We start from the raw sequence: 24,388 nt of genomic DNA, 5'->3' as shown, positions 1-24,388 counted from the left end.
TCTGACCTTTATTTTTCTGTGAGTAAATAGTGCAAGGAGTCTAAACAGGGGAATGTCCTGTTTAATGGAAGAAAAAGGTTCACTCTGTCCTTGTTCTTATTCCCTTCACCAACTTACACATCAATGTGCCTCCTAAAGGGTGCTGATTCATCCATTACATTGCTTTGTTCTCTTCACACACTTTTGGTTGCCTTCCATATAAATGGATGGCTTTTACAAATCAGGTTAACATTGAAAATTCTGAAAGTTGCTGACACATTTAAATAAATATGTTAATAAGCAAAAGAGTATATCCTATTGCATGGAAAGATTTCAGACCTTATTTCTGTAACCAAGTCAATCCCCAGAGTCCATACAATAGCATTTCCAGCACAAGGGTAACCCATCAGTACCTCCTGCTCTTTCATGCGAAGGGATTGGCCCATCTCCTGCGATTCCTTCTGCTCCTTCTGAAGCTTCTCTTCTTTTTCTGCTAATAGTTTTTCTTGCTGAATTGTTACTGTATTTTTCAATTTTAATTTACTCATTAGAGTTTTCAAATCTCCTTGTAATTTCTTGATAATTTCATTAGCCTATTAAAAAAACCCAAGCCATGTATTACAAAAATAAACACCTAAGAATAAGGGAGATGTTGCACAAGGGAAGTGCCATGTTCAAACAAACCTTAAGGAGCTCAGCTGACAGTGATTTAATTGTTGTCTCGAGTTTTTCAATATGCCTGAGTTTTTCTTCTGTACTCTCTTCCAGGATCACCTTGAAAAGAATGTTACAAAATGTAGTAAGGCTGTGATCCACATTGTTTATGATTTCATATAGATTTAATTGTTCATAATTCTTTGAGTACTGTCCTTACAAGGAACCAGCCAGTGCTTTTCAGTCAAATCTTACAGGATCTGGATTACCCAAAATCCCATAAACTATTACTCTAGTACCACAGGATTAAATTTGAACCCAGTATACTTTTGATGCCATAATTTAGAAGCTGAACTACATTTGAAAGCTGACTGGCTGTATTCATAAGAACTGGTCAGCAGCTATTCTATGGAAAGCACAATTAGGAAGGTTAAAAAAAATTAATGAAGAAACCTTTTGCTCCTGTGTCACATCTAGGACTTCTTTTGTTCTGGTGACAAGCTGATCTTTGTCTTTGATCTCTTGTTCCAAGACAGCAACTCGTGTCTGCAGCTGATTAATGAGTTTCTCTTTTTCATGACATTCAGCATCCAGAGTTGTGTTCTCCCGGCGCAGGGACAGCACCTCCTGCTTTGCTCTTTGACATTCCTAAATGTTGGAAAGGAAGTGAATTTTATTCTTCAAGAAAACTTGTAACAGTAATTTAAAGAGACATATTTAAATAGTAAGCATAATATGGAATAAAGAGGAAATAAATGGATTTAATATGCTGTATTCCCTATGACGTGCCCAGGCAGGCACTGCTAATGCTCTAGCAGTAGTAAGTTTAATTTTGGATATTGGGAAGCCGTACATCTTCTAATCCAGAAAGCTTTGCTTTCAGTTCTCTGACTGTGGAGTCTCCTTTGTATCTCCTCTCTGTTAGGTCTTTATTGATGACCTCGAGTTCTGAGAGCCTGTTCTGCAACTGCTGAATACTTTTCTGATGCAAATTTTCCAATTCCTTTTTCTGTTGTTCATGCTGCTGTTGGTACTGAGTTTGTGCCTGTGAGAGGCAAAGAAAAGCAGTTACTGGATGGCTCTGACTATTCCCACACAAGAATCTTGTTCCTTCCTTGCAGCTGTTGTACCTGGAGAGCTCTTTCCTTCTCACTTGTCAGCTCCTGGGAGTGCTTGTTGCTCAGAGCTGTGGTGTAGGATGTCCATTCATTTTTCAGTTTCTCAAGTTCCCGGCTCTTCTCTGACAAGCTCTGTTTCAGTTTGACAAAGCACATAAAGTTTAAAAATGTAAGCATTTCAGCCAATACTGACTCTTTACTGTTACTTACTAAAAAGACATGGAATTATTTTTTAAAAAGTCTGAATTTCAGCACCAGATGCTGAAATATGTTAATTTTGTAACCAGGAAAAGTAAGGCACTGAGAAGCTGAAGAGCACTATTCTAATGCTGTGGATAAAATAATCTTAATTTCCAATTGCATTTTTTCCAACCACTATTCAAGAGTGAAAAAACAGCCTGCTGATGCTCTCTATCCTTGTAACACAGAGCAGTCAGGGGTTAAAACAGGGGGAGAAAAACCTAAGTTCTTCAATGGCATCTTTTCCTTTTTTTATTTGTAAATCTGCATCCCAATTCAGCAAATACATTCCAGAAACTCAAACTGAAGCTGCAGACATGAGGCAAAGAAATATTCCATTCCAAAAATAATTCTTAACAGTTTTAATGGAATTGTTCTGTTTCATTATGGTCAAAAAAGTCACCTTGATAATTGCAGAATCTGACCCAAATCATTCTCTTGAAATACAGAATTACTATGCTGACTGCAAAAACCAAAATGGAGTAATTAAAGTCCAAGACTTCCAACTTATTTACTGCAGTTTCATAACTTTCCAAATAAAACAATTTCCAATGATTCATGGAATATATGAAATATATTTATCATTTATCTTCACGACCATATATTTAGTATTCAATTTGTGTGTGCACACACAGACCTCTGCACAAACTAAAATTCTGCTTGAGTAGTGCAAGAGCTCAATTTAATTGTTAATTCAGCTGCTGGCTTTTCACTCTCTAGACAAGCTCCAGTAGACAATTCTCTTCACTCAGCCTCAAGTCAATTATCTTGGCTAGGTAGTGGCTAACCAACCAGCCAACAAAAAGGGACATTTTCCATAAATCAAAAAAGCTGCAACACACACAAGTTAAACATTTATGTTACCTGTTGAGTGTAGCTCAGTTGTCTGGTAAGATCCTCTTCAGTTCTCTTAAGCTTTTCTTCCAACATCATTTTATCCTCCTATGAACAAATTGACATCAAGTCAAATCCTTAGCTCCCAAAGCAGAAGTAGCATTTAGCTCCCACTCAATCAGCACAGCCTGCCTAAGCACCAGATACTCACTGTATTTGTGAAAACAGCACCTTGTTAATTAAGTGTCATACTGAATAAGATATAATTAGTAAATTCAAAAGAAAAGGTATTAGCCCACAATGTAAAAACCCAAATTAAATTCTTACCAAATTTCAACCAGGAAATAGTAACTTATTTACAAGATATGTTTACAAAGGAGTTACCCAAACAAGAGATCAGCTGAAATGCTGTAAATCTGTTATTAGATTGGCTTATTAAGTGCCTGGAAACATGACAGCACAACAGGAGAGACAAATCCCAGGCTATGAAACTGAAACAGACAACAGTCAAACGATGAGACCTTTAATTTCCCACCAACTCAAACCTAGCATGCTACCAAACTGCATCAACATTCCAATTTAATTGGCTTTTTATAGCTGTTAGTCCTTTGCAGCCCACCAAGGCTCCCAATTACCAGCAGCCAAGAGCAGAACAGAGACTGAAGGTTGCAGTGGGTGCTGCAGTGAGCAGGGCAGTGCAGCAGCCAGGGCCCTCAGCAGCTGCACAGCACCTGCACTGTGTGTGAAGCACCTCCCTCCTGTGCTTCAAATGGCACTGCCTGCTGGAAATGCATTTTCACTGCAGGGGGATGGCAGCAATTCAGATTTTACAGCATGCATCCAAGTAGCTGCATGCAATTACATGTTTGGGCTAAAAGGAAAAAGAAACCAGAGCACACAACTTGGTACATACTTCTGAATGACTCAGAATGAAAAAATGCTTAAGTACACACAGCATTGAGGCTTAGTGCAGTTACAATAAACTTTCATTTTACCTTAAGGCATTTCAAACAGTTGGCTAAAAACTTCTTTATTTCTGCATCAGTTCCTGGCAGGAATTTTAGAGAGAGATGGGTAAGGTGTTTGAAAGGGTTGGTCTCCACTACATTCAGAGAGACAGGTGTGTGATCTAGAGCAGGTGCTGAAGAAACTAACTGCAGCAAAAACCTAGGAAAAAAACAAGATAATCAAATGTTTAGCATTTTTTCCCTGAAACTACCTGTAGATCCTAATCTTTTTCCCAATAAAATACATTTTATTTGTGCAGTAAAAGGCTGTCCAGTTTTTGCTCAAGAAAGTATTCTCCTCCAAAGCCTCAGGTTTTGCCACATCCACCAAGACATTCAGGTCAGGGCAGGTCAGATTATCCTTTTCTACTGACTCAGTCTGAGTGACTGAGAGGTGCTTCAAGAACTCAACAGGTGCACACAGAGTAACGTGGCACACACTTGTGACCCACCTTGGGATATCTTTGTTCTGCTCCTGAATGCATTGCTGAAGCAGATCTATAAATTTCTGTGGGAAAGCAGAGAAGTCCACCAAGAGACCTTGCTGGGATTTCAAACTACAGAACAGACAGGAAAAAAATGTTAATGATATAGAGAACTGTAATTTATTTCCTATAAAGTATTTTGTTTACAACATTATAAAGAACCAGTTCTGATCATTAAAGTTTACAGGCATGTCTTTTTCAACCAGAAGTGTGTGCACATATCACAAAATCACAGAAGTGCTCAGGCTGGAAGGGACCCGAGTGGGACAGCTGGTCCAACCTCCCTGCTTGAGCAGGGGCATCCTGGAGCACATCTTGGATAACAATCCCCAGAGGACACTTCTGACCACAAGAGTTCTTGCAAGGGGAGGGGGCTGCACTAATTAAAAACCAGAAGTTGCTGTGGTGAACAAACGTTCTTTGAGTAGGCACCACCCCCACAGCACAGTGTGGAGCAGGGATGGAACAGGCACAGGGAACCAGCACAGGACAAGGAGGAGCCTCAGGCATCCCCTCGATGGCCCCTCCTGCACAGCCACAGCAAACCCAGACAAACTCCCCCAGTGCACACACAGAGCTGTGCCCCTGCAGCAAAACACTCCTGCACATCCCTCCTGCACACACTGCCGTGCTTGTGCCTTTGGAGCCACACGCTGACCACACCTCCCTTTTTGAAAACAACACCAAAGCCACTCCCCCACCAAAACCCCTAACAAACAAAAAGAACCACACCAAAAAACCACAACAAAACAGAGCAGAAATAAAATAAATAAATACCCAAAGAAAGCAGAAAACTGAACTGTTCATCTGCTTGTGCCTGGAATCCAAATTTGATGATTTGCTCAAATTCTGAGCAAGTAAATGAGACCCAACAGTACAATTCTGCAAGAAACTCCTAAGATAGAGGCACAGGTCTGTAAAACCATGTCCGTGCAAACAGACTTTCTTCTTGTAATCAATTCCTGAACTAGTGCACACACAATAGTCTGTAAGAAGCAGTCAGGATAAACAGAAGTTACCAGCAGTACTCCTCTGTGTAACCTGAGCTGGTCACCCCCCTGAACCTGGCTGTTTCACCCACTGGTCAGAGAACAATACTGGCAAAACACTGACAAAACTCCACAAGTGAAAATGCCAAAACCTGAACTCTAACACAGACCACTCTAAGCTAAAAATATTCCCTTTTTCTTTTATGCCATTTAGAAATGTTTCACAGAGAAAGTACTGTCATTCCACTTACCTTTGAAAATCTTCCTCTGATATGACAAGGTTATAAAGGAAAAAAGGATCAGTATCATCAGTCAATCGAACAGCTAAGTCCTGGAAAGATGTACATTTAAATAAGATTAAAATACTATAAATATTTTAAACCAGCATTGCAAACAGTATTGAATGCTTTCATTGTTTAGTAAAAAATACAAGAGAATTGTGGCAACTGATTCAGAACCTGTAAAACATTACCATTTAACACAACTTCAAATGTTACAGCAGGAAAACAAGGAAAACTTTCATAAAAACAAACCAAGTCAAAACCTTAAACTTTGAGCAGCAAAGGTTTTGAAATTCATTATGTATCCTTAATTTTTCAGAGAAAAAGCTATTTGCTCCTTTTTTCTCCTCATGAAATAAGTGCAGCACTAGCAGTCCACTGTCATGCTTTACTAATACATCCCTCCCATAACTGGAAGCCTTTCAGAGCACTCTGTTCCTGAAGTTTATGGAACCACCAGCTGCTTTTATACACTGGAATACAGCTCTGAGATTGGATACAGCTGAACCCAGGGGTCCCATATGGCAAACTGCAGGATTATGCTGCTTAGCTTTGAAACACACACTCATTTGTTCTCTGGAGGCCTCCACAGTGCTTTGGAAAAGCTGCCCTCTCCAGAAGCCTTAAGGCTGGAATGCCAGGGATGGGGTTATTCAGTTCTTAGCTCAGGCAGCTGCCCCCTGGAACAAGGAATATCCCTGTGGCAGGGATATTCCCCAGCAGAGGTCCAGAAGTAAAGCAGAAACCTGTCAGCTGCTCCAGCATGATGAAATGTGACACAGCACTGAACACACACAGGACCGAAACTTTATTCAGTAATTCAGGTGCCAGGAACACCAACAAAACTCTCAGCTGGGGATGCATAAACAAACTGAGGGATTTACACACACAGACAGCTAGAATCAGTGCCACCCAAGCCAGCTGGGGGGGATTGATGGGGGATGCCCCATTAGCTGATCAGGCACTGGAAGTTCCCCTTCAGACTGAACACTCCCTGATGGAGTCCACTGCACTTCCAGTTGCCAGGCTGCAGCTCAGCACATCCCTCTAACTGAGCTGCTTCTGCTCAAGGAAAGCACCACCATCACTGCACAACCTGACCAAAACCTGCTGTGCTCCTATACAAACAAACCTCTACCCAACAACACCACAAACAACCTTAACATCATGCTGGGGGGTGAACGCTTTAGGGACAAACCAGACATACAACAGAAGAGATAACAAAGTCTCCAGTAGTGGTCTCATTGTGATTTTCCCTGAGAAAGATTATTTTTTTAATCCCAATTTAGAACCTTGAACAAAAGGTACTCCTAGGCTCTAACTCATGTTCCCCTGAGCATCTCCAAACACTTTCAATATGCAAGCTTGCTAGGACCCATCAACAGCCAAAGTAAAACACAGGGCTAAAAAAGGCTGGGAGGATGGGGGGAAAGGGTGGAAAAACACAATACCAAACCAACTAAGTTACTCAAAAATTTGTTTAAAAAATAAAGTAAGGTCAAACAGCAAACACTAAAATCCCACTTTGATTTTCCTTTTTCTACTTCCATAAAATGAAATTCAGATAATACCTAATGAGTGACAGAAATTATTAATTTACAAACCTTTTTCTGAACAGGATTAGAAATTGACAGTAGTTCAATATTCACTCGAACATTTAATCTCCTGTGTACAAAAAGATGAAACTCAGTAATAAATCAAGAAAACATTCTCCAAATAAGATGTGTCCATAGCTGCATTAAAGGAATCAATGGCATCTCAAAAATAAAAATTTAGGCAGAAACATTAAGTTTCCACTGATGACTACACTTCAAATATAAGAGTTTCAGTCACTGCAGCTCCTCAGTCAGAGCTGGGTTTTTTGCTGCTTGCAATAGACTTTAAATAGCAAGGCAGAAGTTTTGAAACTTTGTCCAGAAACTAAAACTTTTGTAAAAGCCTGTTGAAATTTATTAACGATTGCTCAAATTAATCATTTATACAGTGCTATCTTGTCTTCAATGATTTCTTATCGAGTACTAAGTCACCTATATCACCACGCCCACCACAGACATCAGCCTTTCCGTGCCTTCTCACACTGCCCAGCCCCAGCAGGACCCACAGTACCGAAATTCATCCTATTTTGAAAGGACGCTTCACATACGGAATATCGGGGCTTTCCCAGGCACCACCGCCTCGCACAGGTGGCCCAACCCGCGGCTCCCTGGGCCGCGGGGCGCGGAGGAGGAGCCGCCCCTCAGGAGGCCGCGGAGCGCGGGGGAGCGGCGGGTACGGCGGGAGACGCCAACGGCCCCGGGCCTCGGGTCGCCTCAGCCCCGGGCACAGCGGCGCTTCCACCGAGCCACTGCGAGCTCGCTCCGCTGCCGGCGCCCCGCCGGCTTCACTCCCTTGGCGAGGCGCCCACGGCGACCGCCCGGCCCTCACCGGCTGCCCCCGGCGTCGCCCGACCGCTCCCTCCCTCACACCGCGGGTGCCCGCAGTAACCCCAGAGTGCAGCACCTGCCCAGCGGCTCTGAGAGCAGGCAGGAGGAAAGCGCCTGTGGCTCACAGCCCCTCTGAGGAGCACAAAGAAGCTCCCGCACAGCCGGCCCGCACTCACCGCTCCTCGCAGCCGCAGCCCCGCAGTCGCACCGACACCGCCCTGTCGAAGATCCGCTCCGCCGCCATCTTGCTCCCGCCCGCGGGGAGGGGCCTCAAGATGGCGGCGCAGGGGCCGCCGGGAGCGGCGATGGCGATGGCGGCGCCGGAGCCGCAGCCGGGGCGCTGCGCTCACTTCGTGCTGAGGAAGAAGCGCTTCTGCCGGATGATCCCCGCGCCCGGCAGGCGCTTCTGCGGGGAGCACGGGCACGAGGAGGTGCAGGGACCGCTCTTGGGCCGGGAGGGCGGGCGGGCTCGGGGTGGCCCCGCTGTCGTGGCACGGCTGGAGAGGCAGCGCCTGTGCTTCCCTTGAGCCTCGGTATGCCGGGCGCTCGCCCCAGCCCAGCACTAGCCCTCACCTTGCATTAGGGCTTTATTCGTTTAGGATCCAGTCAAATATTAAGTTCTCGTCTCCGTTTCTCCGTACCGGTTAACTCATTTTTTCTAAATAGATGTTTTATGAAGCTGATGCCCCTCAACAGCTTCTTTAAAACGCAACACTGAATGCATGCTGAAGTGTTTTCTAAAACTTTTCTAACTAGGAACAAAATGACAGAAAAAGAATTCCGTGCCCTCTTGATCCAAAACAGTGAGTATATGTAAATGCTTTTCCCGTTCTTTGTCAGTATTCACATGATACTTACTTTTCTCTCCATTTTGCTTTTAGCACTGTATATGAAGACCAACTACAAAAGCATTTAAAAAAATGTAATTCAAGAGAGAAGCCAAAGCCTGTAAGTGCAGTGTGATTTCAGCACTTCCTCTCGGATTTAAGACCTTAAACATTACAGTCCTGCAGAGAAACTTCTGTGCTGACAGCAGCTGTGAGCTGCAGGGCAGCAGGTCTAGCAAAGCACTGCGGTGAGGCAGGATGCAAGCTCTATAAGCACTTGCTGGAATGCATCTCACATTTCGGTCCCCTCATATTCTCTGCCCTTCTCACTGTAATTTGGTACACTTTTTCAGTTCCTGGTTACAATTAAAAATGTTGAATTCATTTTTCTCAGAAACACATGCAGGGAGGAGGCTCTTCCAATGGCATTCATTTCAGAGGCTGGGGGAGAGGCTGTCCTGGGAAAGCAGAACCTGCCGAGAAGCTCTGGGTATCCCAGCCAGCTGCCCACTCCAGCCAGGCTGGCACGGAGCCATGGAGAGCTTGGCTGACACCTGCTGAGGGAAGCAACAGGACCTTTACAACACATTTTAAACATGTGTTTAAAATGCTCTTTCAAGGAAGCAGAGGATGACTTCTTTATTGCCTGCCTTGCTGCCTTATTAGAATTACACCATTAGTATTTCCTGGGAAACCTGAAAATGGTCTCTGGAATCTGTCTAGTAAGCCCTGACTGCTTAACTCTTATGAGCATGTTCAGTCTTGTAAAACTGTGTCAGAAGAGTAATTTCTGGCTGGGATTCAGGATCAGACTATAGGAAGGAAAATTACTTGGAAAATCTTTGCATTGGATTCCTATTGCTACATACCTTACCATAAGAACACTGAAGAATTTAGCTATTTGCTTCCTGGTAATTAACTGAATAAATTTTTTTTTTAAGGTCTACTTTGTTCAAGATATTAATGCTGGTTTAAAAGATGTCTCAGAAATACCAGAAAAACAAGTGAGTACATTATTTGGTTTTAGGTTCAGTCCTTACATTGCATGTTGCAATTTATGACTTTTACAAGTCATGAATTTTACAAAGATACAGAAAATTTCAAAGGTCTCATTGGTGTCACTTTCTTATCCCTAAAAAGGTTCCTCTATCTTCTCTATCTATTGAAGAGCTGCAGAATTTAATTACCAGGTTGAAAAAAGCAAGTAATGGTGAGCTTAATACTAAATATAAGTTGTTTTAAATTTATTAAATATTTCATTGTTATTTTTGTTGTTAGATACCTGTAAAAATATGAGATAGCTGTCATAAAACACACCTGAAATAATTATCAGGCAGACCTCCAATAGCTAAATTTTACTCCAAAAAGTAAACTAGATTAAAAGAATGATAAAACTCCAATCTGTGTTCCTTTTGTTTTTCTTTTTTTTTTTTTTTTCTCACTCAGATGTCACTACAGATAACAATACAGCTCTGTTTAAACATATGATGATAGCTTTACACTCCCAGCAGACTGTTTTGTTAGTGCTACAAACTGAGCTCTTGTCAGAATTGTAATAATGTGGGAAACAAACTGGGAATCCTTGGAAACTCTGGAAAAGCTGTACCTAAAAGTTTTGCATTTGCCTCCAGGCCTGGAACTCCATCTTAAGGAACAAATACTGTCCCACCAGGCTTTACAAGAAGCCTTAAGTGACCCAAAAAATGGGGAATCTGCTTTCAAACACCTGAAACAACAGGTTTGTTCTGATTTACTAATAACTATAGAGAAGTTTGGACATGGAATTGTGCTGCTGTAAATTTGAGAGACTGGGTGCATAAATCCAGTTGCTTCCCACAGAGGAAATCTGATACTGTAAAACAGAAGATATAATCCCTTTCCTCTGTACACACATCATCTTTTCTCTAATCCCTTACTGAAAGCAAGGCTTAAAAAAGTCTTCTGCTGTTTGGTGAAGAATAATTTTTCTATAAGGCATTACAAAACACAGGGTTTGTATTTTCTTGGTTGACAAATAATCTTTTGATGTTTGTAGGCTTCTATTTTAGGTAACATGGAAAGATTGCATTTACTTGGTCCAGGAAGGTGTTTTGTTGAGTTTGGAGCTGGGAGAGGAAAGCTGTCTCATTGGGTTGATATTGCCTTAGAGAATGTTGAAAGTGTTCAGTTTTTGCTTGTGGAAAGGGCAACCACAAGATTCAAGGTAAGAGGATATTGTTCCATTAGTAAAGTATAATTTTTAAACCATTGCCATTGAAGCTGTTAGTATTCATTTTTTATCCTCAGTACATTTAAATTTTACAAGTTATACATTCCATACTTCACCAATAGCAAATTTATTAGAAAAAAATCCTGATGTTTAATGTTGGAAATTCAAATGTTGACTTGACAAGAAAAAAGTCTGACTTTTTTTAAAATTCATTAATACCTGGAGCAAAATTATAGTTATTAGTGGCCAGCCCTATGCAATCTCTTGTTCTCTTTAAACAGGTGGATGGAAAACACAAAAGGAGAGATTCTATATTTGAGAGGCTTCAAGTAGACATTCAGCACTTATGTTTAAGTAAGTTCCTTCTTGGCCTGGGTCATTCTGAAGTAGAGGCTTATTTTTAAATTTTGAATTGGGGTTCCAGTCAGTTTGTGTGTAACATGCTTAAGTGTTGGTTCTGAAGATTATTCTCAGTGGTTGCTTGGACATGTTGATGCTGTATGTATGTATACACATATGTACACACAGGCACGTGTGAATATACATAGATAGACATATACATATATTTTAAATGGAGTTTTAAAGTTTTCTACTTTTTATACATCCATAGGACATGGTTATATGTGAAAAAGTACCAAAACAAATACATTTCAAAGGTTTTTTAGCACTTGCAGATTTAAACATGTTTGCATTGTTTATGTGTAGAATGAAGCAAGTGATGCACCATCAATGCTAGAGAATTTGTGGGAGCACCTTCAAAAAAAAAAAAAGGAGATGCATTAATGTCATATTAACCTTTCATAGGCAGTAGAGAAAGGCTGAAATGGTTAAATGTGCTTCCCAGCCACTGCATCCTACTCTTTTAATTTGTCTTAACAAAATGTGCCAAATAATGTATTTTTAGTAGTGGCAAACATTGATTTCTAAGTGTGCTGAAATGATATTATTCAGAAAAACCAGAGGTGCTGGGGTAGTTGTGGATTGGATGGGGGTTTGTTGGTTGTTTTTGTTTTCCCTCCAGATAAGGTCCCTATTTTGGAGAAGAAAAAACTACCAGTGGTAGGAATTGGGAAGCATTTGTGTGGTGCTGCAACAGGTATGAATTACAGATGTGTGAACTGCAGAAAGTCAGCATAATAAACCTTACACTCTGAATACACTGATCTTCCAACCTGTCCTTTTAAGCTGTTCTTGCCCTCTAAACCTTTTTTGGTGAACACAGTAATTATATTCTAAATATTTCTTGACTCCAGTGGAATAGTAAAAGGATACTTTAGGGAGAAGTGAAGTCCTTCTTGGCTTTAATAGATTAGAACAGAGAACAGTATGTGGTGGCATGGGTCATGTATTTGAGATTACTTTTTTAGCACAGTTGCCTCTTCTTTAAAACAATTTTCTTTCTAAAATATTATTGCCAGTCTGAATGCCAAAACACAAATAAGATTGTGTTTCTCTCCTGATAACTTTAACCTAATACAATTTTTCTAATGTTATATGGCTACTGTGTAGAGAAAGACATCTCAAATATAACACCTTTATAGGTAGTGTGACAAAGGTGACACAGTTAAACATTTGAGAAGTACATGTGCATATTTAATAGACTGTGTCCTAGATATCAAACTTTTAGAGCAAATACTCGTGTGTTTTACAGGGAGGAGATTCTCCTACAATTTGCCAATTTTTTAACCAAACTATTTTAAATTCGCTTTTGCAGAACAAATATTCCAGAGGGTAAGCTCTTAGAAGCTCCAGAGAAACAACATTTAGGGTTTTCATGTTTTTTAGTTATTATTGGACTTACTTTTTGGCTTAGTTTGTGATGTGTAATTTCATTTTTCTTTGTGAGAAGCACATTCCCAACCATGATACAGCCTGTATAAATAATGGCATGGTACTTATGGATATTTTTTGTTGGGGGGATATATTTGTTCATTCACAGATCTTGCTTTGAGATGCTTGGTAGAAAGTTACACCACTTGCTGTGATGGAAAAGATGAAGAGCCTGCACCAAAACGCTGCAGGGCTGCTCAGACAGAGGTGGCTCCTCACAAATCAGCTGGTAATGAAAGCACCACAGAAGACCATAAGCCTGTAGCTGGAATTGTTATTGCTCTGTGTTGCCATCACAAGTGTGACTGGACACATTATGTAGGCAGAGAGTTCTTTAAATCAGTAGGACTGGGACCAGTAGAATTCCATTATTTTCAGAGAATGAGCAGTTGGGCCACTTGTGGCATGCAAGAAACCACAGGCAAAGCTTCTACAAGTGAAGACAGTGAAGATCAAACTAATGACACAGAAGAACACGAGCACACACTCAGCAGTACAGCAAGTGGTCCTGATACTTTACAAGGGTATGTACATTTTTTTCCTAGCAAATGGACTCCAGCAGAAAAACGATGTATTTCCAGCAGAAAAACGATGTATATGCACATTAAATTGTTTTGTGTCCTCAAAAGGACTAATTTTGCAGAAATATTTAATTACTAAACTAATAGACATATTTTACTGTTAAAATATTTTCATGGACGTACATTTCGAAATATTTCAACTGTCATGCTTACCTGACTGAAATGAACTTACAATGATTTCAGTAGTTTTTCTAAGCTTAACTATGAATGTTAATTACCAAAACTATTTCCTTCCCTCCTTTATGTGGAACAGGACACTGAGTGTTGAGGAGAGGAAGGAGCTGGGCTGCCTCTGCAAACGGCTGATTGATCACGGGCGGATTGAGTATCTACAACAGCAAGGGTACAAGGCTGCACTGCAGTATTACACAGAGGCTGCTGTGTCCTTGGAGAATGTCCTGTTGACAGCTGTCCCAAATCCTTCTGGGATACCAGAGCCAACTATATGACAGAAGATACATTTGGAATTGGTAGGGAAAAAAAACCAAACCCTATAAAACTCATCTGGGATTTTATAAAAACTATTTCATTTCTTACAAAAAGAAACCTTTATCATTTTTCCTGTACCCAAGAAAAGGTCTTATATTTTCCAGTTTCACTGGGAATTACAAATATGCAAACCAATTCTCATCAATGGAAAAATAAAATCCCTAAGAATATTTGAAACCTGTTGTAGCCTCTTTGCTGTGTACTTGATATTTTCTTCCATTCACAGTTACATTCTTTATTCATTAGCATTCATGACAGGAGGAGAACCAGAAGTACAACTTTCCACATTTCCTGAAAGACAATAGATTAAAATAAGTTGACATACTTTATTCTCACTTTGAAGTTCAGAATAGCTTTGTATTTCCTCTTAAAATATTTAAGTAGGCCTAGGTACTTTGATCAGCCTGCTAGAGAATCTATTCAGAAAGAAAACTTATGTCTGAAGTGTCATCTTGGGATATTTTTGCTAATTTGATAATTCATTCATGAAATATTGATAAGAAAAAAGCTGGCTTAGTGTTCTAAAACAAGAGATTACATTCATTTTTTTAAGCCTTCACAAAACACAAAATGAAGATCAGAGATCATTTTGTATCTGCAGTGAAGTGCTTGCTGCAAGTAACAGCTGCCAACTGAATATCTGTTCCAAAGTGCTTATTTGGGTCTCTTACTGTAGCATAAAGCTGTTACCCCAGAGACAATGAACAGAAAATTTCTGTCATGTTTTTGAAATGGGATGAAACTGGGGGTGTTTAAGTGACTGTATTTTGTGTCAGGGAAAGCAAGTTGTGAGAAACATCTGTTTATCAGGTGTTGATAGTTCATTGCTAAAAGATGTACCTTGGGAGCATAGACACTTCTTATCTTCCTCTGGAAGTACCATCTGGACAACATCCAAAAATAGGAAAGTTGAACTTCATGAATTAAAGGACCTTCACTATGTAAACTGATTAAACTGCAGATATGAAAGAAAGTCATCAGCTTCTCTTTATCCATGGTGTAGGTAACTCAGGCACATTTATTACAGTGCTCCATGGTTCCAGTATGTTCCTACCAGAATCTCTGCTGTTTGTTGGAGACCTGCAGTCCCAACTCCTGTTAAAAGTGCCCCTGTCCTCAGTAAAAGCCTGTTTACAGATTTTTTTTTGGAAAACATTACTCATTTATTAAGAAGGTTATTCATGTTTAATTTTTATATGCATCCTAGATTTTATTTATCCAGTTTTTCCCTCTCTTCCTCACTGTGCTGTGGAGAGATCAGAATTAATAAAAAGCCATACCTGTTTTTTTGAGTGATTCCTGGATATACATGTGCATGAAGTCAATGCCAAACATTTCCTGTTGCTGCTCCTCGTCTGTGTTCTCACATGGAGGGAGTGTTACCTCCAGCTCCAGTGGGTTGTCTCTGAAGTTGACAAATCTAGGAATCACCAGAAAAGGTTAATCTTGCAGTAAGTTTTTTCCAGAGAAAATAATTCTTTTGAAACTGAATTAAGATTTCTCAAACACTATTTTAAGCAAAAGGAAATTAAGTTCTTGTTCTACTAAAATCACCACTCTATTATTAGTATTAGGTAAGCTAAGAAGATGCTTTATAACAGTAACTGATTGTGGTGGGAAAAAACATTGTGGTCTTCATCATTTTGTCTTCAGTTTCTGACCCCACTGTCAGGTGTGTTGAGTTTTCACAAACAGGTGAGTGAATGAGAACTGTGCAAGTGCTCCTCCCAGCTTTGCAAGGCAGAAGCCAGTCCTGTCTCTCTTTACTCCTGTTCCATCCTTGGGCCTATGCTTGTATATATTTAGTTAAGGATGTTCTTCCAAAAGAGCTGAGGACAGGAATTGTCTTCCTGAGTTAGGCATGGTTTATGCAGACCAGCATTCTTTCTCTAAAACAGCCAGCATCCAGTAATCCAAATGAGAATGCTAACAACAGGAAAGTTTCTGTCACAGTACACTAAGGAGTAGTTCAAATTCTACCAATTAAGAATTTACATTATTTTTTATTTTTCATGTCAAGTACATGATAGTTTCATCTATGTCCTTAAACCTAATAAATTTTGTTTAATTCTGAATGCTTGAATTCTCAATGGCAAGTTCTACTTTTTGTCATTTTAATGCCTGCCACATTTTTCCACAAGCTTTTGCTTTTAGAAAGTGATATCAAAGGGCAATTATAGTGGGAGGGCTACAAAATGAGAAAATGTAGTATAGTCTACCTTCCATGTGAGACTGTAAAAATCATCATTTACATCTTTAAGTTTCACTACACAGAGCTTACTTCACCAGATCCTTAATTGTGAATCTGTGTAATTATGCTGATTTATTGCATTCATCTGTACAACTGTGAAATGCCTTTTCCTCTCCCTTAGTATCACTCTGTGATCTACAACTCAAGGGGGACTTTAAAAAGTATTTTCTAGTTATTTTCATGTATATTACTGGTGCTTTTTCTTACCTCAGATTTGTCATGTCCTTCATACAAGCTGGAATATCCTTAAGTTTGTTGTTGCTTAGAACAAGAGTACTAAGATTTTTCATATTAGCAATGGTTTCTGGCAAAGAGTTTATTTCATTCCTTTGGAGCCATAAGGTGTGGAGGTTTTCCATTCTGAAAAATTTGTGCAATAAATCAAGATTCATAGAATTATTCCTCTCAGTCATTACCATAAAATTAATTTTTCAGCCACATAAAGGACTCATAGTGCAACAAGTCTCAAAGGAAACCCCATATGCAAGATAATCACCTCTGTTCAAAAATGTGATTGACAATACATATTTAACCTTATAGCTGATACTGAATTTATTGTTAATTGAATGAATTATTCCAGCTTATCCAAACAGCACATTAGGGCTGATAAAATGTTGACTTTGGAGTGAGGTTAACATAAAAATTATCTTTAGAAGTAGTGTTTATTAATTAGAATTTCAGTGCAGTGGAATTTAGACTAAGATGAGCTTTGAGCTGTATTTACCTGTCAATTGCATCAGGAAGCTCCTGGAGTTTGTTTCCCCCCATATCTAACCATTCTAGATTTGGCATGTTGAGGAGAGCTGAAGGGAAGGCAGTAAACTGATTCATGCACAAATCAACGTGTGACAGCTTCTTTAAATCACTGAGCTGAAAAGAAGGGGAGATTTAATGCAATTTTGTGTAGCTGCTGCAGCAGTACAGCAGTAATCTAGTAGTGTTAAGAAACATTACAACACATTTTGGAGCTTGTAAACACAGAATGGTTTTGAGTTCCAATAGCTGATAGTACCTGACAATAACAGTTTTGCCTGGAAGGTAGATAGGTTGGGAACTGATAAGGCAGCAGAACTTTATCTCCCACCCAGTAGTGAGTGCCATAACTGCTGACTACAATGCAGATATGCCCCAAGCCTCAAGAAAAAGAATGTTAAAGACAGCCTTGTCCTTAGAATTTCATACTCAATGCAATATGCCATTTTTTGTTAGTCAAATATTTAGATTTTTATGTATCGAATTGCATGGACTGTGTTTTAGAATGAACCATGACACCTTCCATGCTGTGAAGACTACTACATTCTAAAAATGCAATCTAGTATCACAGCACCCAAGTCCTTTGGTGAATGATGCCTTCAGGTGCTTTTGCAATGTTCAAGTGGTACAAAGATGTTTTCTAGCAGATCTGGTGCAATTTCCTGAACACTGAATGCCACTCGAGTGTTCATTACCAAAGCTTCCCAGTGTTCACATCACTGCAGTCTCTATCAGACAGAACTATGGATTTTCTACATTACACCCTGCAATCTGTATCCACATAGATTTTGTAAATTCTGGATTTTGGTTAATAGTGGATATTTCCATTAGAAGATTCTGTGCTGTTGCTATTTGGACTCACTCAATTTTGCAAGGCACTGATTGGTGTCAACTATTGCCATGACTGGTTTTTTAAAATAAATTAGAACAAGTAAATATGGTTACATACTTGTCATCCCTGTCTAAGAGACTGATAGTTACAGATGTAGGTCTCTCATATTTTGGTCTGTTCAAATTAAAGTTCAATAGTAGGTGAGTAGTTGTTTTCATTCTCTCATAATTGTTTTTAACATTTGAGAACAACAAATTTTCACCTCTGCACATGCAGTTGTATAAATCACACAACGCCTTTTCAGATCTGTTCTGGTAAAGATGCTTACAGCTGTCTCCTGGCATGTGCTATGAATTTGTACTCTCAACCATAAAAGAGAACTTCTCTGTGCTAAGGCATCAAATTCTTAGTGGGGTAAATCAGTGATGACATCCAGCCTAAACAAATTGATATGGAGTGTGTCACTGCCCTGTGTGCACTGCCAAGTCATTTATCTGGCCAAAATAAAGACTGGCTCCTTCAGCTACTCAGGTGTGTGTACGTGCTCCTCATGTGGCTTCAGTTTGACCAGTCATGGGAAGGTTGTTCACATCAGTGTGGAGTACTGTGAAATCACAGCTTCACAGCTGTGAAATCTGAAAACAGAAATGCAGCATATAATGATAATTGGCTTTGGATAAATTCAAAATATGCATCAAGCAAAACTAAACAGTCTTTCAAAACCTGAGGAGGAAGATCACAGATACTTCTGTTGACAGCCAGTTCCAATCTTTCCAGACTGATGCAGTTACTTATTTCCTTAGGAACAGATTTTATTCTGTTGTAACTGAGAAGCAGCTCTTGGAGGCTGGTCAGCTGGCCTGCAGAGAGCACAAATGAGAAATGTTAATCTTTATTCTATTTGAGGCACTATTATTTGTTTTGCTTTATCCTTTTACTGTTATAAAAATGCTCTGTTTTCTCACGAAACAAAACAAACAAACAAAAAGAAATCACCAAACTGCAAATAGCAGCACCTCAGGACTCTTTAGTACAGGACTGCGATGTAGTAGAGTGCTTCAAGAAAAAACCCAAAACCAAAAAATTGTAACTAGGCTACTCCTGCCATGGACTCAGAGCATGCAGTCTGTTTTTCAGTATCACTTTGCTGCATTCTCATGTGTAGTCCCTGCTCTGCAAACAGGTCCTTTTTTTGCCATGGGGAGCTTTCATGGTGATGTCTTTTCCATCCGGGCCCATCTTTAGCTTATAGGGAATTTATGGTTTGGAGATCTCTATCTCACTGTCAGATTTAAATAATCTGTTTTCTTACTACCCAACAGGATTATTCAACAAGCAAAGGGCACAAAAATGGTACATTTGTGTGAGACCAATTTTCTTAGAAAAGCAGCTTAAAATAAAAGAAAGCACAGCTCACCAATTTCTTTAGGTACACTTTCAATTGAGTTCCGGGATAGATCCAGAACAACAAGGCTGTGAAATCTTCCAATAAACTGAGGAATTTTCTGCAAACTAGTTCTGTGAAGCTGCCATTCCTGGAGATGGATTAGTTTCAATAAGCACGAAGGTAATGTCTACAACAAGAAATACAAACCAGGAGAAAATCAGCTTAGAATACAGGCTGAGGCAGAAGTTTTATTTTAACAGGAAAGGCACTAACAGCCTTTCCTGTTTTTTAAGCTATACTGTAACATTGAGGTTACAAAACGAATCCTGATAACTAAAATAAGCTAGAAATAGCAAGCATAACTGATATGATTTTACTATCATACATATTAGGAAAAGGTTTACATTTTATAAAGGTTTACATCAATATATTGGGAAAGGCTTCTTCCCCCAGGGGATGGTTGGGCACTGGAGCAGGCTCTCCAGGGCAGTAGTCATAGCACCAAACCTGACAGAGTTCAAGAAGGGTTTGGACAATGCTCTCAGGCACTGGGTGTGACTCTTGGAGATGGTGCTGTGCAAAGCCAGGTGTTCAACTCAATGAACTCAGCATGTTCCTTGATTCCATGATCCTGAAGTGAACACCAGTGTGGGTTGTCATTCTGATCATAGATGGAACCCACCTTCTTTTGGCTTCCAGGATTTACATACCTGCATTACTGTCATTGACAAGTTTCAGGCTTCAGGCTTGTTTTTGTTTGTTTCTTTTTTTTTCTTTTCTTTTTTTTTTTTTTTAATCAATATAACTGAAGATGAAACTGCTCTAAATAGATTTTTGCACAGAAAGCTGGGTCTGTCTGTCATGTGTTCACTGGCCTCCACACAAACTAATTCTCATGACTTTCTAGGAGCTGGTCAGTGCATTTCTGCATGGCTCAGAGCACTGACAGCCTTCACTCTGCCAGCATTAACAGCAGATTAGCTCTGCACATGAGAAATAAGAGTAATAGTGTTCTGGGAATCTACTGGCCCATTTTTACTCTTAGAAAGAGAAAACAAACAATAAGAAATATTGTAATGCACCCAAACACAGAGAGTTTTCATCTTGATACCTTTCAGTAGTTCTGGTGTGTGAATGTTAGATGAGAATTTACATAATGAAAATCATACTCTGCAGTGAAAATAATTTCTAATGCAGAAAAGTCTTTTGGGCTTTGTTTTTGCAGAGTAATGCTTAACATTGAGGACTAAAAACCACCCAGCTTGCTTTTACACTCACAACAGTGTGTCCCAATTCACTGTTAGCAAAGCACACTGAGCAGTCAACAGAACACAAACAGTACCACTGTAAGTGTAAAGTTGTAAATAGTAGTTTTCTAATGCATGAGTCATTCAACACAAGCAGCATTCATTCCTATCAACCCTACCTTCCATTCTTCCTCCTCTATTCTTAAAATTGCTCTTCCACCTTCATTAATAACTTTTTCTTTGAGCTTTGCTAAAGCAGCTCTCTCCTCCCAGACAAGCAGTAGCCTACAAGGGAAAAAAGATCTGCCAGTGGTGCCACAATGAATACAGACAATAATTATATACTATACCCTATCTATTTTCTGGAAAAATACACAAGCACCTTATTGTCAAATAGCATTAATTTTATCTGAATGTTAATATACTATGAGTTGGAGAGAAGAAAAGCCCTTAATGTTTGGCTGAGGCAATTTATAGGAATTCTATTTTACAGTTCTTTAAATCTACATTCAGAAGGAGGACTTCACTTTCAACATGTTGCAGCAGGACCACAGAATATAAAGTCATGTGGAATTATGTTCTGAAGCACATTTTGAAGCAGACTCCTAAAATGAAAGCCTTCCAGTCCACCACATATAAGTGCAAGAAAATTGGTCAATCAGCTTCTTTCAGCTTGATTTCCAAGGGTATCTTCACAAGAGTTATGACAAGGTCATTCTCTGTCTTTCTGCTTGTATTCTCCATGAGTAACTTTTGAATTTGTTGTTCCACTTCAAACACATCTGATAAATGAGGAGTACCAGAAATAGTATCCTAAATCTCATAAAATTGCTGGCCAAACAGAAGACCAAGCAACTCTTCTAAAACCTCAGTGGAGAAGAAAACATAACACATCTTCACTGGTTAGAATAATTACAGAGCAGAGGATTTTAGTATCTGAGTCCAGGGAATTTAATCTATAGACTAATATTTTTATCACAGACACTAGATAAATTCTAATCACTGGGAATCCTGTTGGAGTAACAACTAAGGAATTAGAGTCTGCATGAGTTTGAAGAAGCCAATTACAGTCTCCTGAAATGTAACATATGGTCTAGCTTTTCATAGACTTAGAGTTACAATTTACCTACCTTCCTGCAGACCTCTGCCTGAACTCCTTTTCTCTCTGTAATTCTTCATTTATCTTGTGTATTCTCACTTCCCAGAGTGTCTTCACAGCAGAGAATGTTCCCAGGCAAACTGCAGTTTCAGCCATGATCCTCTACATGTTCAGATTTGCTTGCAGGAATCTGACTGAATTTCAGGCTCAATGCACCACTTCAGGTATGGGTTACCAGATGGGGACAGTGACATGAAAACTAAAATACTGCAATACCCATTTCTTTATGTTATCAAATGAGTTAATATAAAGAACTGACAGGATTTTATCAACTGCTTTCTCTGTATAAAAATAGATAATTGCACCTAGTTACATTTTATTAAAATAAGAAATGGTATTTTCAGAATCTCTGCATTCCTAGTCAGTGAACAACTGCTTCTCTCATTCCTTCAATGGAAGGCTAAGTGTTGACCATAATTATTAAATGCAGATTTGAGCATTCATTCCCATGCCAGGAAGACATTAAACAATCTAAGGCAGTTCAATTGTGATAGCTGCATTCTGACACCTACCTGATACTTGTCACTAAAGGAGTTTTGCACTTCACAGAAACTGAAGTGTTCCTGGAAATTAATTAGTATTCTTTATTTGCATTCATTTTCTTCATAGCTTAACTCAGTACAGTGCATTTTATAGTTAGTAATGCATTACCTTTACGAAAATGCATTTAAATCCTTCTGATTTCTTTTTGAATGTTTGTGTATCCCCACTGAGTGTAAGAATTCCCATTTAAAATGAAACTCAGTCTAAAGTTCTGAAATGATGTATCTTTTAGTGAGATAATTAATATATATTGTCCTGAAGAGCAGCAAAATAGGATATTCACTCATCCTAATCACTGCATCCCTCTAAAAACCATTCTTATTGCCATTACTGGAGCCAAGATGCTGATATTCAGACAAGCTTGCAGGGCTAAACTTCATGCCAGCAGCAGTGTACTCTGAACACTGATGATCTGAACCCTCACTTTCTAACTTTTTACTGATACTTGCAGTGGCAAGTAAGAGAAATGTCCTATATATGTTTTTGTGCTCAAATTGGCAATCATTCTATTTTATGTTTACATGTCCTTTGCTAACATACTTACTTGTAAAGTTTGAAATTAGGTTAAAATGTGTAAGCAAATAAAATGTAAAATGTCAGGATTGCTTCCTGTTATAAAGACAGCACAAAATCAAATTATACAGCTTGAATACAGAAGAACCTGGTCTAATGCACTAATATTTATGATTCTTATGTGTTCTCTTTTTGTTAAGGAAAAATGGCAGGATTTGACAAGTGACGCAAATGGCAACCCCAGCATGGCAGTGCAGTCTGCACTTTGGGTTCCTACAGAGGGATTGGATTTTTTCCTGTAAAGAGAAGACTGTATATTTTTCCCTTCCCCACATAAATGTGATCACATTTGCTAGTTTGAAGGATTAGCTTCTTTTTCAGTGATCAGAGTAACTACCCTTCCCAGTCCCCATCCCAACATGCACAGAAATGCTATGTATGTATGAAGTTTTTGCTCCAGTCAGTGGTAACAATTCAAATTGCCTGATTTTTTCAAGATTAAATTTCTTTTGAGATCAAGTGATAAACTAATATATCATTTCTTGTTGTTTAAAGACATTTTTTGAACTACAAGACCTTTTAGATAGAAAACTAAAAATCTTTTCATATAATTGTGCAGAAAAGAGACATTTATTAATAGTTGTACTACCGAACCCAGTAACATACTATACAGTCAAACCAATACTTATTTCTAGTAAAGCTTACTCTGGGCAACTCTCTTTTGCATATCATTCAACAAATACTCCCTTACTGCCTAAATTAGAACCATGAAATATCAAAGGACCTAAGTATATGACTATTTTCAGGATGATTTCATCATGTAACAGGATTCCATCAAAAAGGTCTTGTTCTTAGACCTTATCATTCATCAAGAAAATAAATAATAATCTTGCCATCACAGTCAACAATTCAGAAGTGAATTCCCAAGTGTGGCTGTAAAACAACTGCAAATTCACTCCCAAATAATCAGATCTCCCAACAACTTCACCTCCAAGCATCAGAAAGAGTTTAACAACAACTCACCTTAATTATTTGGTGTTTTCAAGGATTTTCTGTGACTCATTGCTTTCTGGACAAGAGCAGAGACAAATTATGAATCTTGTCTGCATTACCAAAGCCATTTAAAACTCTCACTCAGACTCCAATGCAATGTCAGTCTAGTTCTAATTTTAACCTATGCTGAGAATAGAAGGCATCACATGAGGCATTTTGCAACCCCCCCCAAGCATTTACCACTGTTGAAGCCTTCCCAGTTTGCTGAGTGTGACTGGGCTCCCCTAAACTGGACTCCCATTAACAGAAATTGTGAACAAAGGAAAACAAAGGAACATTCTTATGCTATACAATAAGTTTGTTTTGAATTAAAAATTACAATTAGAAATAAAAAAGGCCAGTATTGAACTAAAAATGACTGCTTTCTTTAGTAATGTTTCTCTGCAAGGTAACTGAGCTTCAAAGTGCTATTAAACAGCAACATTGACTAAACAGATGAGAAAAGGTATTACAACACTAAGTATTTTACTCATTACTTTTCCCAGTGCTGAAGAATTCTCTTGCTGAAGAATTTTACTGCAAATTTTCAAAGTCCAGACAGAAAAGTAATCTTTACTAGGATGTGCAGAGGGGTTATTACTCATCCCTTTTCACGGTTCCAATCATGAAAAATATTTAACATTCTATTTCTTCAAATAGCCCTTGGAGAAGATAAAAGGAGAATAAGTCTGTCAGAATCTTTTACTTCAATCAAATGGGAAGAG

General features: G+C 39.1%; 3 protein-coding genes across 7 annotated transcripts in view; 1 reads left to right on the top strand and 2 right to left on the bottom strand.

Annotated features, from left to right (window-relative positions):
* Window positions 1–8,254, bottom strand: part of SASS6 (SAS-6 centriolar assembly protein) — a 12,471-nt gene extending 4,217 nt beyond the window's left edge. For 3 of the 4 annotated variants that reach the window (XM_058030459.1, XM_058030458.1, XM_058030460.1), the window contains exons 1-11: window positions 8,187–8,254; window positions 7,192–7,252; window positions 5,558–5,637; window positions 4,285–4,389; window positions 3,821–3,992; window positions 2,856–2,933; window positions 1,764–1,883; window positions 1,487–1,678; window positions 1,087–1,281; window positions 664–753; window positions 393–572 (exon numbers count right to left, since the gene is read on the bottom strand). In XM_058030459.1, the coding sequence (XP_057886442.1) occupies window positions 393–572; window positions 664–753; window positions 1,087–1,281; window positions 1,487–1,678; window positions 1,764–1,883; window positions 2,856–2,933; window positions 3,821–3,992; window positions 4,285–4,389; window positions 5,558–5,637; window positions 7,192–7,252; window positions 8,187–8,254 (1,341 nt within the window). The remainder of the gene's footprint in view (window positions 1–392; window positions 573–663; window positions 754–1,086; window positions 1,282–1,486; window positions 1,679–1,763; window positions 1,884–2,855; window positions 2,934–3,820; window positions 3,993–4,284; window positions 4,390–5,557; window positions 5,638–7,191; window positions 7,253–8,186) is intronic. The other variant, XM_058030461.1, reaches the window with a different exon arrangement.
* On the top strand, window positions 8,207–14,123 carry TRMT13 (tRNA methyltransferase 13 homolog). Of its 2 annotated transcripts, none has more exons than XM_058030465.1 (11): window positions 8,207–8,441; window positions 8,767–8,813; window positions 8,892–8,958; window positions 9,779–9,841; window positions 9,978–10,047; window positions 10,469–10,575; window positions 10,873–11,040; window positions 11,328–11,400; window positions 12,068–12,142; window positions 12,986–13,400; window positions 13,711–14,123. In XM_058030465.1, exons 1-11 carry the CDS (start codon window positions 8,286–8,288, stop codon window positions 13,904–13,906), a joined length of 1,437 nt encoding a protein of 478 aa, XP_057886448.1. In that variant the 5' UTR covers window positions 8,207–8,285; the 3' UTR covers window positions 13,907–14,123. The 2 variants fall into 2 exon arrangements, with proteins under 2 accessions (XP_057886448.1, XP_057886447.1); XM_058030464.1 differs by lacking the exon at window positions 13,711–14,123 and having other exon boundaries at window positions 8,256–8,441; window positions 12,986–13,105; window positions 13,255–13,395.
* On the bottom strand, window positions 13,987–24,262 carry LRRC39 (leucine rich repeat containing 39). Its single transcript, XM_058030463.1, has 9 exons — window positions 23,655–24,262; window positions 21,547–21,733; window positions 20,596–20,701; window positions 19,200–19,356; window positions 18,506–18,642; window positions 16,922–17,067; window positions 16,405–16,557; window positions 15,227–15,366; window positions 13,987–14,237 (listed from the first exon to the last, which is right to left on the bottom strand). Exons 2-9 carry the CDS (start codon window positions 21,669–21,671, stop codon window positions 14,182–14,184), a joined length of 1,020 nt encoding a protein of 339 aa, XP_057886446.1. The 5' UTR covers window positions 21,672–21,733; window positions 23,655–24,262; the 3' UTR covers window positions 13,987–14,181.
* Window positions 24,263–24,388: the final 126 nt, after the last annotated feature.

This window comes from Melospiza georgiana, chromosome 9, assembly GCF_028018845.1.
Source record: "Melospiza georgiana isolate bMelGeo1 chromosome 9, bMelGeo1.pri, whole genome shotgun sequence".
Lineage (NCBI taxonomy): Eukaryota > Metazoa > Chordata > Aves > Passeriformes > Passerellidae > Melospiza > Melospiza georgiana.
The sequence above is the reverse complement of the archived record's forward strand: the minus strand, read 5'-3'. Positions and strand labels throughout refer to the sequence as shown.